Below are 20,159 nucleotides of genomic sequence, written 5' to 3' on the forward strand. Positions count from 1 at the left end.
TTCCAGTAGAGCCATATTAATCATAGTTATTTTAAATTTCTTGTTTCATTATTCTATGATTTGTGTCATATCTGAATCTGGTTCTAATGCTTGTTTTGTCTCTTCAGGCTGTGCTTTTCCTTGCATTTTAGCATGATTTGTGAATTTTTTTGTGTGTGAAAGCCAGGCATGATGTATCAGGTAATGGCAACTGAGATAAATAAGCCTCTAGTATGCGGATTTATGTCAATCTCACTAGGTTGGGTTGTGTTTAATGTTTGCTCTAGTGATAGCGCCAGAAGCTTCAAATTCCTTTTGTGTCTTTTTGGTTTTTCTGTTGACTGAGTTTCCCTAAGTACTCCCCCTCAAAAGGACTAAGTCTGGCGGCTCTTTCATTCACCATTCACCATTATCATACAGGAGTCCTTCTGTGGTGGTAAGGAGTGGGGAAGCAGACTTGATCTCTAAACTTATGATTAAATCTGAGTTTCTTTGTGGGCCTGTGTGCCTGGGCTGACACCTTTGCAGGCATTTCTTAGCTCTCCACGCTACAAGTTGAGGAAGAAAGGTTAGTATAAACTACAGTGAGAAAAATGCCTGTCTTCTCAGGTGGGACAGGGCTCTGGTAAAGTCTTTGACCTGGAAGGTAGACCTTTTTTATGGAGAACATTTGGGGTATATTTGTTGATAACTCTTCCCCTCCTCCTGCCAGAGCCACAAAGGAATCTTTCTTACCTCCTCACTGTGAGAAACTGGTGAAGTTTCTGGAGATAAAACCTACCAAAGGATGGAGGTTCAGCAACAGCTGCACCTCGGGCAGTTTCTCCTCTCCTGCTCCTCCACAATCAGCCTCCAGCAATTCATCAAAACCACCATTAAAGGGTCCCTCTCAGTTTATGGCTACAGTAGCTTCTGTTTCAAATAAGCAGATCTTAGCTGTAATTCTTTGCTTTTACCTGTCTTTCCAGATTTGGGGTAGCAGTTTACCCTGACTTCAGTTGTCCAATGAGTCGAAGAAAAGTCATTGAATTTCAGGTTTTTTCAGCTTTTTGTTGTTTTAAGGACAGGAATTATGACATCTAAGGTTTAATGTTGGAGCTAAAATTAGAAGAGGTGTTTTATTTTCATTTATATATTGTTAGTAAGTTGTTTTAAAACAAATATATGACATGAAAAGGTCAGAATAGGAGTAATTAAATTCAATAATTTCTATGAGTTCATTTTATTCTAAGGATTCCATTATTATTATTGAACATGATAATGTTTTGATGTTTTCATTTTGATAAACTACAATATTTAAAGTGCTCAAAAATGCTAAAGTAATACCTAAGTGAAAAAACAGTGTTTTGAGAGCATAATCATTTTAAATGCTCACAAAAATAGGCTTAAAATTGCTGTGGGGGAGGGGTAGTGCTCAGATCAGAGCTCTAGTTGTTGTCATGTTTGTGGATGCAGCAAGGAGACATTAAATTAGTGTTTAAATAGTCTTTTTTTTTTTAAAGAAGCACTAATTTTAAGATTTACAAACCTGATTACCTAAAAAAAATAAATAAAATTTCTGTCATTAAACACACCTCAAATACCCATTTTCTATGTGTACTCAATAAATATTTTTCAAGGAAGAGTAGAAAATGGAAATTAAAAACACGTAAATGATCTTCGCTTAGCAAGAGTGAACTAGTAAATCCATATCTACCATTGTTGAACTCTTACTATGTGCTAGGTGCTGTGTTAAGTGTTTTCTATATAGCCTCTCTCTTAATCCTCTCAATAGCCAGGCACTTATGAAATCTGAAACTTAAAAGAGTTAGTTGGCACTTCCAAAGTTTTTCCTGGGCCCTTTTCTTCCTCGTTGTAGGCATTCTCCTTGGGAGAACTCACTCACTTCTGAGACCTCAATTACTTGATATTAGTAACTCCCAAACATACATCTCAAGCCCCCATCCCCCATTTGACTTTTCTAGACCCCTGTGATTCTACTACTGTGCACTAGATGCCTCTACTTACTCCACAGGTACCCCTAATCTCAACATATCCAGAAGAACACTCTTTAGCTCACTCCATGCTTTTGCTCAGTGTTCTCTCTAGCAATGAATGATGATACCATCCATCTGTTGCTCAGTTTGGAAAGCAAGTCTCATCCTTGACTTACTTGCTGTCTCTCACCCATCACCTCTACCTATCACCAATGTGTGGTGATTCTGTCTCTGCCACCTTTGATTTTTGCCTGGACTTCTGCAATGCCCTGTCAACAAGTCTTCTCGTAGCATTCCCCTCCACTCCATTCTACTTACTGCAACCACAGTAAGGTTTCTAAAATATGACTGTGGCTCCTGAGCACTCTTGGGGTAAGTTAAAACTCTTTATCATAATTTTGATGGTTTCTCTCTCATGATATTTCCTCTTCATATCTGACTCCTTCTATCCTCCAAATATATACCCTTTGGCTGGGTATACTGATTTTTCTTTTCAATTTCCAACCCAAGTCCTTTCTTGCCTCCTAGCCTTGTCATTTGCATTCTCTCTGCCTGGAGTACTTTCTCTTTAAAGATCTTCCTTCACTAACCCCTATTTTTCATTTGTGTCTCATCACAAGTGCCACTTCTGGGAAACCTTCCCTATCCCTTTATAGCTGGACCAAATTTTTTTTTCCAAATGCTCTCACATCGTCCTGTGTCTCGTAGCATCCCCCTTATTATATCGTACCATTTACTATGTCATAATTATAAGATCCGTAAAAGCTTGTCTACCTGTGTTCTTAATACAAAACACAGTTTTTGGCACATACTAGGACCTTGATAAACATTTGATGAAAGAGTGGATAAAGTGCTCTACTAGCAAAAGGCAAATCATGTTTAAAACTCAAGATTTTTTTATCCCAAGACTGTGGTCTAAGCAACTGCACTCTGCTGCCTCCATCTCAAAAAAATTATTGGAATTTGGAATATAAGGCCAGGATAATTTTTAAGTAAAGCAGAGGAGGGCCAACTATTTTCAGGATAAACTTGGACAAAGCATGTAATTCCAATAGAAAAAGCTGAAAAACCTGTGCCCTTTGGTGGTAAAAGTTCAAATTTGGTACCATAGGAAATCAGACCTTACAAGATTTGGTTATTCTGTGAGCCAAACCCGTATAAATCAAAGGTTAACTCTGTTGTTCCATTTAAAAAGAAAATATCAACAGGAAAGTTGAAGTTTGAATAAAATGTTTCTAATCAAAATTTGTAATTGCTTTATAAATACAGAATCACACTACAAGGGAATATTTTTCCCTATCCTTTAAAAAATGTAATACTTTTGTTTAACATTAAGGCTCTAGGATATAAGTCTTCAAAAGTAACTCTTTGCAATTGCTTGTTTAAACGTGTGGCCACCTAAAGTGAAGTCTTTCAGGAATACTGCATGTGGTCACAACAGGTTTTCAAAGCATACTTTCCACCCTTCAGGCCAAGACTGTAAGCTAATGCTTCCTTTTTCTTTGTATATATTTTCTTCTAATAAGAGGGGTTTTTTTTTCCCTAAATAAAAGGCTTTTATCCCCAGAGAAGCATCAGAGCACTTATTAATCGATGCTTTTATTTGATAGAATGCACATTATTATTTGAAATCACTTACTTATCATAATTATAAAGCAGTATTACTGGGGCCCACCCTATCCACAGGGTGCATAGGCACCCGAGTGCAGTAATAGTCTGTTTCCACTCACCTGAGAAATATTAGCTATTCACCAAGGAAAACATATTCCATCATCAATATATACGTATTACATTCATTACGTATCATAGTGTTGGAGATGGAAATAGGGGGTCGGTTTCTGTTTTACTTTTTTCTTTCTTTCTTATTTTTTTTAATAGTACATGAAAAGGTCTTTCTTTTTCTCTCTTTAACCTCAGTCTGATTTGTTTCCAGTTTTTCAACCTGGCAATGTATTTTTCATCAAAGCAAGGAGATACACAGTAGAAAGACCACACTATGTCTTGTCTAGCATATCCAACAGGTTACATGGGGCTAAGTTTAAAATAGTCATATGAGGCATAAAACTACCTCATTCAAAAACAGAAACACAAAATTAGGCAATCGATGAGCCTGGAGATTGAACTTCATTTTGCAATGGGTTGTTATGTCACCTGAATGGCTAAGCTGGGTTGGCCCAGGAGGACCCAGAAGATCAGGTCCCTGGATCTGTGCTTGATTCAGATCTGGATTTATTCTACTTCTAAGGCTGTGTCTGCCTAGTTAAATGTTGGCAAAAATTAACTGGAAAATTAGATTATTGTGCCTTTTGTGTTGAAAAGCAAAATGAAATACAATTTAAAATCTTCCAGGAGTATTTATATTTATATTTTTTGCAAATAAGTTTTTTTAAAAATGTAGGCTCTAAGTCCTTATCTGAAAAAAATAAGTAATTCTATGATTAGGCTTATTTTATCCTTTATAGTAAAAATTCAAATTTCTTGTCTACCCACCCCTCCATGCCCTCTGCGAGATTCTAATTTTCTGGTGGGGCTTAGGAATCTGCATTTCAGCAGTACTCCAGGCAATGTATGGGCCATATTTTGGGGAAACAAAATGTTCTAGATGAATCTAGAGGAGCTAATTCTATTAAATCAGATATTCTTCTCCTCAAAGACGAATTCCACTTTGTTCAGTATAGCGTTGTTGGTATAACTACGTTATAGGAGTTTTGTGACCCTGGGAAAATTTCATCGTCCTTAAACCTCAGTTTTTTCATTATAGATGGAAAGGATCTTACTATCATTTACAGTTCTTTGTCAGCTTATCCGAGATAACTGAAAAACTAGCTCCCTGCACGGAGAGAAAGATACTTCCCTCTCTTTTCTCGTCCATTCGTTTCTCTAGGTTTGCTGCTGCTGTGTTTTGTACAAATCTTTTGCCTGTTATTAATGTGTTTCTTCCATCTCTGCTGATCTAGATTTTACCTGTTGTCCAAAGTCAGGGCGAATGCTACTAAAACCCCCCAGGCCCCCAAGTGAAAAGAATCTTTTATTACCCAGACTTCCATACAGTTAAAATACCTCTGTCTCATTGCATTAACCGTATTCTACTGTATAAAATACTTATAATGTCTGTATATGTTATCTTTTTTACGATCCTTTTATTATATGTTATCTCTCTGACTGGGTTTCACCTTTGTGCCCTACAGTAAGTAAAATGTCTTTGGCTTTAAAGATACTCACTGATTTAAAGGGCATAGGAATGGACATAGTTTGTTAGAATATAACAACTACTCTGATATACATTTATTAAACACATCATATTTATCCTGCAATCTGCTAGGTCCTATATGTGTTTGGTACCACAAAGGTAAAACATCGAAATAATTGACTCTGTGTTGAGCTCTTTATTTGGTTATGTGGATACCTTTCTTGCATGGTCTGTTAAATGGTTCATTAAATGTTAAATGTTTGTGATGTGAATAAATGAACCAAAAAAATACCTAGAACCATGTAGACTTATATTTTATTAGATTGTACATGTCTGTGTTCTATGTCATACAAAGATATGTTAATTTTTTTTTCTTTTTAACACCTTCAGCTGCTCTTTCTTTTTGAATACATGTGTGTACATGCACAAGCGTTTGGACAAAGTTTTATAAAGCAAAAGATAAAACAATGTACAATATTAAAATAATTTGTGTCTCTTTGTTCTTGCCATTTCAGATGATGGAAAATTATCCTTTGAAGAATTCAAAGCATATTTTGCAGATGGTGTTCTCAGTGGAGAAGAATTACACGAGCTCTTCCATACCATTGATACACATAATACTAAGTAAGAATCTTTTTTATCATTGGATTCCATAAATGAGGCAGAGAGAGTGTGAATGCATTCATATCCAGGAAGAAGAAAGGGAGGAACAATGTAGAGGGTATATTTTGCAATGTTTGTCTATGCTTAATTCTGATATACCTCTTTAGTAATTAAAATGCTCTGAAAAATTGACTTTGAAGCAGAAAATAATGATCTTTTATAGAAAGCTCCCCTAAAGTGTTTTTAGATTGTTCCCACTTTGCAAAATGTAAAAGAAAAGTATGCATTATAAATAAATATAGTTCTGCCATTAATTTAAAAAGTAGAATTTTGCCTTGTTATTTAGGCTTAATCTCAATTTGCTTTGTTTAAAAATTATTCTTAGGCCATTCTTTCATTAACACAATGAAATGGAAGAATTGTAGCAATTATCTGGACAATTCAGGCGTGCTGAATTCCAAATCACTGTTACCTGGGGACACAATAATCTCTGGAGAGCCAGTGTATACAGTGATCCATTCTTTTACTTATTTTGGCTATATAGATCTCTCTTTTGTATTGGCATAACATTTCTGAAGTTTCTATTTATATTCTCACTATGCTTAAAAATACAAAATAATGAGGACTTTAGGGTATAGAGCAATAGAAATATGCTGCTTGTTTTAGGCAATTGAACCAAATCAGATTGTTTGTGACAGTCACAATTACAAAACACTTATATGAAAAACCACCATTTCAGCCATGTCTTGAGACCTATCAGTGTGTCCATTGCTTGAAAAATCACTATCTTGCCTTAGGCAAAGTGTTGAGATGACTCCAGGCAGTGAGTCAAGATGCCAAGAAAATGCCCTTGGGCTATATCTATAAACAGACATTTTTTTGAGGCTAACTATTAAGAAAAATTAAAAGATTAAATTCACTTCACTCAAAGAGTTGAATATTTTTTAAACAACCAATTTATAAATTTCTTGACTTCATTGGGGTTTCAAATTCTTCATCAAATGGCTTAAGTATTTTGTTGATAGAAACAGTATTCACAGGTAACTATACTCAACAATAACTCTAGCATATCGAGTCCATAGTAGGTATTGGTGGTACAACATGGAACCAGCTTATGGTTTTATGGAGAAATAGACCAATTAGCTGATCATATCAATATAATTCATAAATGCTGTAATTGAGCTATGTGCAGGACACTTTTGGACCATAAGTCCCAAAAGGGAGGACATTTTAGCCCAATTTGGTAAGCTCAGGGAACATTTACAGGAGCTGAGTCATTATGGGAGATTAGAAATTCCTTAGGTAAAGAAAGGGGTGGGGAGAAGAATATTCTTATCAGAGGGAGAAGCATGAGAAAAGGCCTGGAAGAAGAAGGTGAGGAGCAGCAACAAGTGGTTTCTTACTACTAAAGTATCAGCTGGAAGGTTGAGAATGAAAGATGAATCTGGAGAGGAAAGAAAGGACCAGAAAAGATGGAATTTGCATTCTATGGTTGCAAAAGTGCTTCAACTTTATCCTGAAGGCCAGGGAAAAACTATTAAAGAATTTGAGCCAGGCTGCAACATCTTCATAGGTCATCGCGGATCTACTGAAGGACAGGTGTACAGGGGTAATAGTTGACTCCTTAAATTGCTACTGGGAAAGAATATCTATTCATGAAAGAAAGAAAGCCATGTTGTACTTTACTGGGATATCATACTTTAAAGAATAAAAGAGCAGAGGCTCCCTTTGTGGCTTAGGTGTTGGACATTGAGATGCTAATGCTTTGTTATATATGCTGATTATTTCTTCCTCCTTACAATTAGTATTGAAGTTTAAACAACATTTGGGTTTGGAACATTTATTGAGAGCCATAATAGTTCCAGAATTGGGTGTTATGAAGATTTTTAATATGTTACATTTAATTTATATTAATATTTATATTTATTCATATTCATGAAACAGTTTTCAATAGATCTTGTCAGCCTCTTTTGCTATTTTATTTATATAGTTATTAATTTGGGTTACTTGGCATAGCTTTAAGACTACTAATGTTAAAGAAGTATATATAATGATTTATACAGTAAGTCTAAAGGAATAATTATTACTACCAGTTTCTCTCATATGCATTAGTAACAAGTGTTTTCTGATCATAATGATGTTCAACTTTAATTTGGAGCTAAAGTATATATTAGGTAGAGACTTCTGAATTATATTCACATAATTCCTTTTTTTAAGAAAGGGATGTCAGTGTCAGTCTTTGATCTTTTACTGATACTAATTCAAACGTTGGCATGGAAATTTTGGAGCTATATTTGAAGCAAATGATAACTTATATCTTTGCATGATCCAAGTTTTAATTATTTTAACAAATGCACTATATATGCCAATTATTTTCTCCTTCCACTCACCTTCTAAGAATATAAGTTTTCCTCCAAATCCTGCCTCTGTTCAATATCCCTGACCACTCTAATTTAATCAAGAGTACAGCCTGGCCTGAAGGAGCCAGTCATATATAACCTGGAGCAAAACAGTCAGACTCGCTCTCTCACACTGTTTGTGGTAGGCTATGAGAGTCGGAGTCTATGAACATTTGCTGCGGAGGTCCCTGTGGCTACCCGGTTCCTGCCTTTCCTTATGTCTGGAGTTTTGACTTCACTTTGGGGTCCATTAAATTGGTATCTTCCTAACACACTGCATTTTCTTGAACTTGTTTAAGTAAGATTCTGTTCCTTGTGTAAGAATGTTCTAAGACAGTGTTACCCAATCACATTCCTGCCATCTCTAAAAATTCAAGTCTTTTTGCTACAAACATCATATTTGCCATGCTTGAGGAGTGACTTATTCACTTTGAGAATATTTGGAAAGAAAGAAGGAAAATAATAAGAACATATCTGGCTACTTAATTTTTTTCTTTTTGTCTCATGAAAATACTCTTAAAATATTATGCTTGATTATGAAAAGCAAATATTGTTCAGAAGCATAATTAGAGCTTGTTTCTATATTGCAATATAATTATTTTAAATATCAAAATTAAGTACATTATTCCTCATAAAATTACATTAAAAAAGCATCATGCAAACTTATGGACTTTAAAAGGTCATGTTTTATAAGTGGTTTTTAAATGAACAAATGATAAATATAGAGTAGTGTAATGATTTAAAGAAAAGTCTTAACAAAACAAAAATATACTGCCCTCTTCATATACCTTTAGATAGCAGTCATAATTCCCAAATCTAACTCTACCAGTTTTTCTCTTTTGTTTCAGTCATTTATTTCCTTAATCTTTCATTTTAAGAAATCAATATGTTCATTTGAGAAATTTCCTTAAAAGTAATTCACTGCAGTTTTTTTTTTTTTTTTTTTTTTCCCCTCTAATTACTTGGATCTTTTCAGTCAGCTTTTCTCTCAGGAATGCAAATAAATCCCAGAAAAACAAACCCCAAATACATTTAACCTCAAAATAACTATGCAAAGATTTCTGTATATGAATATTACCAAGGTTGGAGATATCTCAGGTCCATCATACAGAATGTCTGTTTTTTTTGAGGAGAAGTCTCGCTCTGTCGCCCAGGCTGGAGTGCAGTGGCATGATCTCGGCTCACTGCAAGCTTCGCCTCCCGGGTTCCCGCCAACAGAATGTTTTTAGTATATTTCAAAACCAAACTACCTGTATCAACCACATGTCTTTATATGCTAAGGAAAGTGTCTAGCAGTTGTAATCACCTTTCAAGCCAGCCCAGGCACGAGCTTAAGCTCAATGCTCAGTATAATCTCAGTCTAATGAGAATTCCATGAATCATCCTACTTGTTTGTTGCTGTATTAGAATCCTTGTATAGTGACTGTTTGTCAGAAATTACATTTCTAATCTATGCATTCCAAAGATTTCATTCAGAGCAGCAACTTTAGAAGTGAAAAGAACCCTGTGTAAAAGTAAGAGAAATTTGAAGGCATGGGAAGCCCAGCTTTCCATCACCTTTTAAATTATTAAATTGATAGATCTTTTTCATTATGTTCACATATTCGGAAAGTTTTCTTGAGTTTTTCTTGCATATAGTGATTGGTTGAGTGTGGAACAAAAGACCAGCTTGTTTCTGTGGATGGTACTTGGGATATTTTGCATGGCAAAGGAGAAGAAGGTCAAATAATGTTTTTGTCATCAGGGCAAAGTATTGCTGAAAACTTTGATTTTTCTCAAGCTTTAAGAGAAGTGCATACAATGTAATATTCTGAAGTAATCCTGAAGGATATCACGTCCACCTTATAAAACTTTCATAATTTCCCAGATTTTGACAAGCCTCATTTTAACTGTATTATTTCTGGGCCAAATATGCTTAATCTTTCATTTTCTTTTAAAAATTATTAATCTCTCAATCATTTTAGTGAGCCTTATTGCGCCCTTTCCAGACTCATTAAAGATGTTTTAAACTCACGTTTTTCTCAACTTTTATAAAGTGACTCTTCAGAAAAGATACTTAGACCCCTTAAAACTTGTTTGTAAAAGAAACTAACTTGGCAAAAACTAAATCTACAGCTTGGTAGCTTACAAACGGGAACCATCACACCAGTTAAAGAGCAAGAATAAATAGAGGAAAGATCATTAAGAGGAAACTTTATGGTTCATCAAAAGTGTTCTCATTCATCAGAAAGTTAGTCTGTCTACATTTTGCAGTTAGTTATAGGGAACTACGATGAATTTAGCATAAATCCTTGTGATGTTAATTATAGCAGAAAAAGGGGAGAGATCCCCTGGAGACCAAAACCAATTTTCCCAGCACACTGCACTTTGGAGTTCCAGATTGTCAGGATAGACCAAATGGTAGACCAGATGGAAGTTTCACTTCTGTGTCAGAGAGTGAACATACAGAAAAGCATCCCAGGGCCCTCAGATGGGAGTCTGTGACTAGAGATAGATGACTGATGTCTTCTGATCAAGTGTTCTTTATTCCAAGCTAAAACAATTTTTTGGGTGCTGAGCACTGGGATTTCAACCCAGTACTTGTTAAATCACTGAAGCACACCAGAGTGACAAAAATATCACCACCTACTAAAAGAGCATAGTCCATCTTGAGCTAGCTCTGAAAGTTTAAAAAGCTCTTTCTTAAACCAAACTGAAATCTGTCTCTCTTAACTTCTACTTGGTTCTGCTCTGTAGGGCCATTCAGAATATGAATGTTTTATGAAAAGTCTTTCTAATATTTGAAGACAGTTTTCATGCATCAATGAGATAAAGTCCCATAATACTTGGAAGGAGCAGAATTTTGCTCCTTTGGAAACAGAAAAAGTGCTTCACCTTGTATTTGTGCATGACAGATACATTCTAAAGCTTGATGAGTTAGGTGATGAAGCCACTTTCTTTCTTGAGTTATCTATTACACTGCTTAAGTGGACATATGCTGTGGGCAGTAGGAAAAGAAGAAAGGGTCAGTACTCATGGAATATGCAGTAAGTTGGTCCAAAGAGCATGTAGCATAACCCGCATGACATTGCAACTGCAAAGCTTATTGCAATTCCAGTAGTGGACCGGAGAGCTCTCCTGCTTAACACAGCTTATACCATCTTCAACTAAGCTGAAGTCTTAGAAAGCAGTACCAAGACTTAAGTTCCTGGAGAATAGAGCAGGCCACAGTCCCAGGTACTCAGTTAAGCAAGTGTGGCATGACTGAGAGATACACAGGAAGGAACAAGAAAAGAGAGAAAGATGGTGTGGCTGTATGTCAAGAAAACAAAGTGAAGACCAAAGTCCAGAGTACATCAGACTAACATGCAATGGACAGACTGGGCTTGCCAGGCTTGGGTTTCAGCAATACAAATTTGGCTAAGGAGCACTGGCAGAGCTGTGCTCCAGGTATTCAGGAAAGCCCTGAACTGGCCATCAGTAAACTAGCAGAGAACACAGAGTCCAGTTAGAACTTCTTTCTATCCGTGAACCAAGGCTTGGCTCTAGAAACTAGGTAGTGGGCTGATCTCTATCCAGGCTTTAAGTAGTTTTCTTGGTATAAGCTGATACAGGCTAGCAGATGTATGCTGTTTTTGAGAGAGGCATGATTTTCATAATGCTTTGCATGCCAGATGAGGGATGGAGTCAGAGGAACCACAAAGCTGTAGAGAGAATAACACTTTTGACAGATTTTTCTCAACTCCTCTTAGGCCCTACTTCAGAGAAGTCACAGCAGGGCAAATGATTCTGTAGTAGGCAAGAATTATTGGATGTGAGTGACAGAAACATAAATTAAGCTGACTGAAGGAAATAATTGTCTGGCTCACGTGTCTTATAGGTCCAGAGACAGATTTCACGTGTGCTGGAGGTAGCTACTTGAATAGTGTTGCTAAAAATCTGTCTCCCATTGTCTCTCACCTCTTCTTTCCCCTGGGTTAGCTGTTCTCTTGGGAGGGCCCTCTCACTGAGAGGCCAAGATGGTTACTAGAAGCTCAAGATTCATATTGCTACCGGCTTAGCAAACACTCAGAGAAACTGCTTTTATTTCCCAATAACTCTCAGCAAATCCTGGTTTTGAATTATGATAGCCTGGCTTAGATCTCATGCATATCCCTGGACAAATAACCATTTTCAAGAAAACATAATGCAAAATAGAACTGGGATGGTGTTTCAGGATAAAGGTGAATAGATGCCAGGCAGGCAAAAGTTGAGTCTCCTGCAGATCAAATAACTGCTTATTCAGCCTCAAGGACTTCTCTTTACACTCTCATATTTTAGAGGAAGATAATCTCCTTCCCCAAGAGGACAAGGGGCATGAAGTTTAAACTCCAGAGAGTTCTTACTAATTGTGGGATCAATCAGGAAAATCTGTAGCTATCTATAATGGGAAACACTGAAGTCAGGGAGAATTCTGTTGTCAGGCTTCCTGGTCCCATTGAGCTGCCCAGGATTCTATCCCCTGACACCCTTACCCTTCCTGACCATCTGACTGTTTTTATTCCCAGGAGTCCTGCTTTCCCATTCTCTTCCTGCTAGAGCCATGCCTCTGATGCCCTTTTTTCTCCTTACGGTCTTGACAGCTCTTTGTAGCTTCAGCAACTGCCAAAACTTAGACTTTGTAACCCTGGTTCTCTTCTCCTTAGCCTTTCTCTGTGATCACCCAACTAGTATAGATTTTCTGGGAAGTTCTCACATATTGTGCTATCCTTATTTCTTGAGAATTTAAAAATTATGAAGAATTATGTACAAAGCTAAGAAACACTATTTGATTATATCCTATACAGGTGTACTTTTAACCACATTTTTAGAGACTGAAAACTGAAGTCTTACACTCTTACCAGAACTCACTCTAAACTATTACTGGGCCTACGATTATTGATTCCATTTGGACATTAGAACTAACCTGTAGCCATTGGATGTCCTTATCGTTCACTGATTTTTAGGTCTACTTTTCACTTCAACAATTACTGAAACTCATTTACTTGCTTTAACTGAAACCCATTTACTTGCTTTGAGAATCTTTGATAAGCTCACAAAGATATGGAGAGAGAAAAAAAACCCAAAGTGGTTTTAAAAACTCTTCTTTCCTAGGAAGACATTTCACTGGCATCACCACCATCTCCTTCTAAATCAGGTCACTCCAAAACCTGCAGTGTGGACTGGGGCACTGCATTCTTCCCTGGAGGAAGAGTGCAGAATCAACAAGTCAAATTCTGCTGCATAATTAAAAGATTAGCAAAGTTTGGAGAATCTATAAAGGAGAGAATGTTAAAGGGATTTTTTTCAAATGGTTTATTCTTAGTTATAATTTTTTGAAAAAAGAAAAACTGGTTCTAATTTTCTCTGACAAAAATGATAGTCAAGTCAACTTTTGTGTCAAGGCAGTTTCTATATAATTTCTAAAGGAAATGCTTAATTTCTAATTGAATAGGAAAATGCATTTATGAAGTGTTTATGTACCAGGCAATTAACTTGCATCATCTTATTTAATCTTTAAGAAAAAAACAAACAAAATAAGAATGTATTGTCATTCATAACCTACAGTTAAGCAATCTGATACAAAAAGTTAAATAACTTGCCAAAAGTTACACAAATATTATGAGTAAGGATCTGGGGTTTTCCGAGGTCTGCCTGAAAACCAAACCCAAGCTCTTTCCATTGCCATATCATCTCAATAAAATTTCATGTTTTTTGCTTTGTATTTCGTGTATCAGAAATCAAAATATTCCAAGGCAAATTTTTAAAAATCGTTTTCAGGTAATTTATCCTTGACGAAAAGATGGTTAATTCTCTCTAACAGTAGAATATATTTGGATGTACACTATAGAGGTAATTGCTTTAATTGCTGCCTTTATCTCTTCTCTTTATATATCTAATACGTAGGGTTTTTACAGTGTGGGAGTTGCTACAATGTAGAAATGTTATTCTTCTTTTCTGTGGACATTATTTCCATTCTTTGCATATTTTCCCTCCCTCTATCCTACCTTTATACTTAGAAATCATCGTCTACTTTTAGACTTAGTTCCTGCCATCCTCCATCCCATCACTTTGCATTTGCCATATTTTCTCTATTGCTCTTCAGAGCACTCACAGAGTTTTACTGTTTCCTTTAATCGTTGGTATTAAGGGCCTTTTCAAACTTTTTCATATATTTTTATATTTTCAATCTTACCTAGAGAATTATTTTTCTGGTTTTCATCTATTCCTTCCCCCAGAAAAAGCTTAATTTTTTTTTTTTAATTTTACTTTAAGATCTGGGATACATGTGCAGAATGTGCAAGTTTGTTACATAGGTATACATGTGCCACGGTGGTATGCTGCACCTATCACACATATGTTTAAATTCTTTTTTAAACTTAATTGAACTTTCAGCTGTGAAAGAGTTGCCATTAGTGAAGTAAAATCAATTACTGCTCAAAATAAAAATTGTCTACTAAGGAAGCTAGATGAATGATTTATTCACATAAATGAAGTTTTTTTTCTTATCTCATCAATATCCACCAAATGGATGAAATCAATGCGGTAAAATTGTAACCCCAATCTCTCTAAAATACATGGTGCTCATTTTGTGGACAGCTTTTCCTCCATATCCAATGCCCCAACCAGTTCTGTCTTTTTTGCTTTTAATCTTCACCGCCACTACCTAAGTTTAAGTTTTTTGCCTTTGCAACCACATTTTTCTCAAGAATGGTCAGTTTAATAGAACAGCTACAGTTGTTCTCCATGAATCCTTAAGATTTCAGAATTCTCGGCCAGGCGTGGTGGCTCACGCCTGTAATCCCAGTACTTTGGGAGGCCGAGACAGGTGGATCACTTGAGATCAGGAGTTTGAGACCAGCCTGACCAATATGGTGAAACCCCACCTCTATGAAAAAACACAAAAATCAGCTGGGCATCGTGGCACGTGCCTGTAATCCCAGCTACTTGGGAGGCTGAGACAGGAGAATCGCTTGAACCCGGGAGGCAGCGGTTGCAGTGAGCTGAGATTATGTACTCCAGCCTAAGAGACAGGGTGAAACTGTGTCTTGAAAAAAAAAAAAAAGATTTTAGAATTTTAGAAATAAATGTAGATTACAAATAACCAAAAAGTCACTACTTACTTTTGAAGTGCAGGTTTTTTCAAGAACAAATTTTTTTAGGAAAATATTTCTCCCACTGCTATGGTCCAAATGTATGTATTTCTTGGAAATTTATATGTTGAAACCTAACATCCACAGTGATAGCATTAAAAGGGAGGGCCTTTGGCAAATGGCTAGGTCATAAGAATTCCACCTTCATGAATGTGATGAGTGCCTTTTTTTTTTTTTTTTTTTATTATACTTTAAGTTCTAGGGTACATGTGCATGACGTTTATATCATGTATAACTCCCCAATGCAATCCCTCCCTCCTCCCCCCTCCCCATGATAGGCCCCAGTGTGTGATGTTCCCCTTCCCGAGTCCAAGTGATCTCATTGTTCAGTTCCCACCTATGAGTGAGAACATGCGGTGTTTGGTTTTCTCTTCTTGTGATAGTTTGCTAAGAATGATGGTTTCCAGCTGCATCCATGTCCCTACAAAGGACGCAAACTCATCCTTTTTGATGGCTGCATAGTATTCCATGGTGTATATGTGCCACATTTTCTTAATCCAGTCTGTCACAGATGGACATTTGGGTTGATTTCAAGTCTTTGCTATTGTGAATAGTGCCGCAATAAACATACGTGTGCATGTGTCTTTGTAGTAGAGTGATTTATAATCCTTTGGGTATATACCCAGTAGTGGGATGGCTGGGTCATATGGTACATCTAGTTCTAGATCCTTGAGGAATCGCCATACTGTTTTCCATAATGGTTGAACTAGTTTACAATCCCACCAACAGTGTAAAAGTGTTCCTATTTCTCCACATCCTCTCCAACACCTGTTGTTTCCTGACTTCTTAATGATTGCCATTCTAACTGGTGTGAGATGGTATCTCATTGTGGTTTTGATTTGCATTTCTCTGATGGCGAGTGATGATGAGCATTTTTTCATGTGTCTGTTGGCTGTATGAATGTCTTCTTTTGAGAAATGTCTGTTCATATCCTTTCCCCACTTTTTGATGGGGTTGTTTGTTTTTTTCTTGTATATTTGTTTGAGTTCTTTGTAGATTCTGGATATTAGCCCTTTGTCAGATGAGTAGGTTGCAAAAATTTTTTCCCATTCTGTAGGTTGCCTGTTCACTCTGATGGTAGTTTCTTTAGCTGTGCAAAAGCTCTTTAGTTTAATTAGATCCCATGTGTCAATTTTTGCTTTTGCTGCCGTTGCTTTTGGTGTTTTAGACATGAAGTCCTTGCCCATGCCTATGTCCTGAATGGTACTACCTAGATTTTCTTCTAGGGTTTTTATGGTATTAGGTCTAACATTTAAGTCTCTAATCCATCTTGAATTAATTTTCGTATAAGGGGTAAGGAAAGGATCCAGTTTCAGCTTTCTACTTATGGCTAGCCAATTTTCCCAGCACCATTTATTAAATAGGGAATCCTTTCCCCATTTCTTGTTTCTCTCAGGTTTGTCAAAGATCAGATGGCTGTAGATGTGTGGTATTATTTCTGAGGACTCTGTTCTGTTCCATTGGTCTATATCTCTGTTGTGGTACCAGTACCATGCTGTTTTGGTTACTGTAGCCTTGTAGTATAGTTTGAAGTCAGGTAGCGTGACGCCTCCAGCTTTGTCCTTTTGACTTAGGATTGTCTTGGCAATGCGGGCTCTTTTTTGGTTCCATATGAACTTTAAAGCCGTTTTTTCCAATTCTGTGAAGAAAGTCATTGGTAGCTTGATGGGGATGGCATTGAATCTATAAATCACCTTGGGCAGTATGGCCATTTTCACAATATTGATTCTTCCTATCCATGAGCATGGTATGTTCTTCCATTTGTTTGTGTCCTCTTTGAATTCACTGAGCAGTGGTTTGTAGTTCTCCTTGAAGAGGTCCTTTACATCCCTTGTAAGCTGGATTCCTAGGTATGTTATTCTCTTTGAAGCAATTGTGAATGGAAGTTCATTCCTGATTTGGCTCTCTGCTTGTCTGTTACTGGTGTATAAGAATGCTTGTGATTTTTGCACATTAATTTTGTATCCTGAGACTTTGCTGAAGTTGCTTATCAGCTTAAGGAGATTGTGGGCTGAGACGATGGGGTTTTCTAAATATACAATCATGTCATCTGCAAACAGGGACAATTTGACTTCTTCTTTTCCTAACTGGATACCCTTGATTTCTTTCTCTTGCCTGATTGCCCTAGCCAGAACTTCCAACACTATGTTGAATAGGAGTGGTGAGAGAGGGCATCCCTGTCTTGTGCCAGTTTTCAAAGGGAATTTTTCCAGTTTTTGCCCATTCAGTATGATATTAGCTGTGGGTTTGTCATAAATAGCTCTTATTATTTTGAGGTACATTCCATCAATACCGAATTTATTGAGCGTTTTTAGCATAAAGGGCTGTTGAATTTTGTCAAAAGCCTTTTCTGCATCTATTGAGATAATCATGTGGTTCTTGTCTTTGGTTCTGTTTATATGCTGGATTACGTTTATTGATTTGCGAATGTTGAACCAGCCTTGCATCCCAGGGATGAAGCCCACTTGATCATGGTGGATAAGCTTTTTGATGTGCTGCTGAATCCGGTTTGCCAGTATTTTATTGAGGATTTTTGCATCGATGTTCATCAGGGATATTGGTCTAAAATTCTCTCTTTTTGTTGTGTCTCTGCCAGGCTTTGGTATCAGGATGATGTTGGCCTCATAAAAAGAGTTAGGGAGGATTCCCTCTTTTTCTATTGATTGAAATAGTTTCAGAAGGAATGGTACCAGCTCCTCCTTGTACCTCTGGTAGAATTCAGCTGTGAATCCATCTGGTCCTGGACTTTTTTTGGTGGGTAGGCTATTAATTGTTGCCTCAATTTCAGAGCCTGCTATTGGTCTATTCAGGGATTCAACTTCTTCTGGTTTAGTCTTGGGAGAGTGTAAGTGTCCAGGAAATTATCCATTTCTTCTAGATTTTCTAGTTGATTTGCGTAGAGGCATTTATAGTATTCTCTGATGGTTGTTTGTATTTCTGTGGGGTCGGTGGTGATATCCCCTTTATCATTTTTTATTGCGTCTATTTGATTCCTCTCTCTTTTCTTCTTTATTAGTCTAGCTAGCGGTCTGTCAATTTTGTTGATCTTTTCAAAAAACCAACTCCTGGATTCATTGATTTTTTGGAGGGTTTTTTGTGTCTCTATCTCCTTCAGTTCTGCTCTGATCTTAGTTATTTCTTGCCTTCTGCTAGCTTTTGAATGTGTTTGCTCTTGCCTCTCTAGTTCTTTTAATTGTGATGTTAGAGTGTCAATTTTAGATCTCTCCTGCTTTCTCTTGTGGGCATTTAGTGCTATAAATTTCCCTCTACACACTGCTTTAAATGTGTCCCAGAGATTCTGGTATGTTGTATCTTTGTTCTCATTGATTTCAAAGAACATCTTTATTTCTGCTTTCATTTCGTTATGTACCCAGTAGTCATTCAGGAGCAGGTTGTTCAGTTTCCATGTAGTTGAGCGGTTTGGATTGAGTTTCTTAGTCCTGAGTTCTAGTTTGATTGCACTGTGGTCTGAGAGACAGTTTGTTATAATTTCTGTTCTTGTACATTTGCTGAGGAGTGCTTTACTTCCAATTATGTGGTCAATTTTGGAATAAGTGCGATGTGGTGCTGAGAAGAATGTATATTCTGTTGATTTGGGGTGGAGAGTTCTATAGATGTCTATTAGGTCCGCTTGGTGCAGAGATGAGTTCAATTCCTGGATATCCTTGTTAACTTTCTGTCTCGTTGATCTGTCTAATGTTGACAGTGGAGTGTTGAAGTCTCCCATTATTATTGTATGGGAGTCTAAGTCTCTTTGTAGGTCTCTAAGGACTTGCTTTATGAATCTGGGTGCTCCTGTATTGGGTGCATAGATATTTAGGAGAGTTAGCTCTTCCTGTTGAATTGATCCCTTTACCATTATGTAATGGCCTTCTTTGTCTCTTTTGATCTTTGATGGTTTAAAGTCTGTTTTATCAGAGACTAGGATTGCAACCCCTGCTTTTTTTTGTTCTCCATTTGCTTGGTAGATCTTCCTCCATCCCTTTATTTTGAGCCTATGTATGTCTCTGCATGTGAGATGGGTCTCCTGAATACAGCAGACTGATGGGTCTTGACTCTTGATCCAGTTTGCCAGTCTGTGTCTTTTAATTGGAGCATTTAGTCCATTGACATTTAAGGTTAATATTGTTATGTGTGAACTTGATCCTGTCATTATGATATTAACTGGTTATTTTGCTCGTTAGTTGATGCAGTTTCTTCCTAGCCTCGATGGTCTTTACATTTTGGCATGTTTTTGCAATGGCTGGTACCGTTGTTCCTTTCCATGTTTAGGGCTTCCTTCAGGGTCTCTTGTAAGGCAGGCCTGGTGGTGACAAAATCTCTAAGCATTTGCTTATCTGTAAAGGATTTTATTTCTCCTTCACTGATGAAGCTTAGTTTGGCTGGATATGAAATTCTCGGTTGAAAATTCTTTTCTTTAAGAACGTTGAATATTGGCCCCCACTCTCTTCTGGCTTGTAGAGTTTCTGCCCAGAGATCTGCTGTTATTCTGATGGGCTTCCCTTTGTGGGTAACCCGACCTTTCTCTCTGGCTGCCCTTAAGATTTTTTCCTTCATTTCAACTTTGGTGAATCTGGCAATTATGTGTCTTGGAGTTGCTCTTCTGGAGGAGTATCTTTGTGGCGTTCTCTGTATTTCCTGAATTTGAATGTTGGCCTGCCCTACTAGGTTGGGGAAGTTCTCCTGGATGATATCCTGAAGAGTGTTTTCCAACTTGGTTCCATTTTCCCCCTCACTTTCAGGCAGCCCAATCAGACGTAGATTTGGTCTTTTTACATAATCCCATACTTCTTGCAGGCTTTGTTCATTTCTTTTTCTTCTTTTTTCTTTTGGTTTTCTCTTCTCGCTTCATTTCATTCAT

The 20,159-nt window shown here is 37.0% G+C and overlaps 1 protein-coding gene and 1 long non-coding RNA gene across 3 annotated transcripts in view; one reads left to right on the top strand and one right to left on the bottom strand.

Moving 5' to 3' along the window:
• The window catches only part of NECAB1 (N-terminal EF-hand calcium binding protein 1), a 192,794-nt gene that overhangs the window by 25,839 nt on the left and 146,796 nt on the right, over positions 1–20,159 (top strand). The window contains exon 3 of the mRNA XM_033202507.1: positions 5,661–5,769. Within this exon, the coding sequence (XP_033058398.1) occupies positions 5,661–5,769 (109 nt within the window). The remainder of the gene's footprint in view (positions 1–5,660; positions 5,770–20,159) is intronic.
• LOC117078943 overlaps positions 1–20,159 on the bottom strand; it is a 56,970-nt gene that overhangs the window by 11,186 nt on the left and 25,625 nt on the right. The gene's annotated exons all lie outside the window — the stretch shown is intronic.

The sequence above is a fragment of the Trachypithecus francoisi genome, unplaced genomic scaffold (genome assembly GCF_009764315.1).
Source record: "Trachypithecus francoisi isolate TF-2019V2 unplaced genomic scaffold, Tfra_2.0 Lachesis_group7, whole genome shotgun sequence".
NCBI lineage: Eukaryota > Metazoa > Chordata > Mammalia > Primates > Cercopithecidae > Trachypithecus > Trachypithecus francoisi.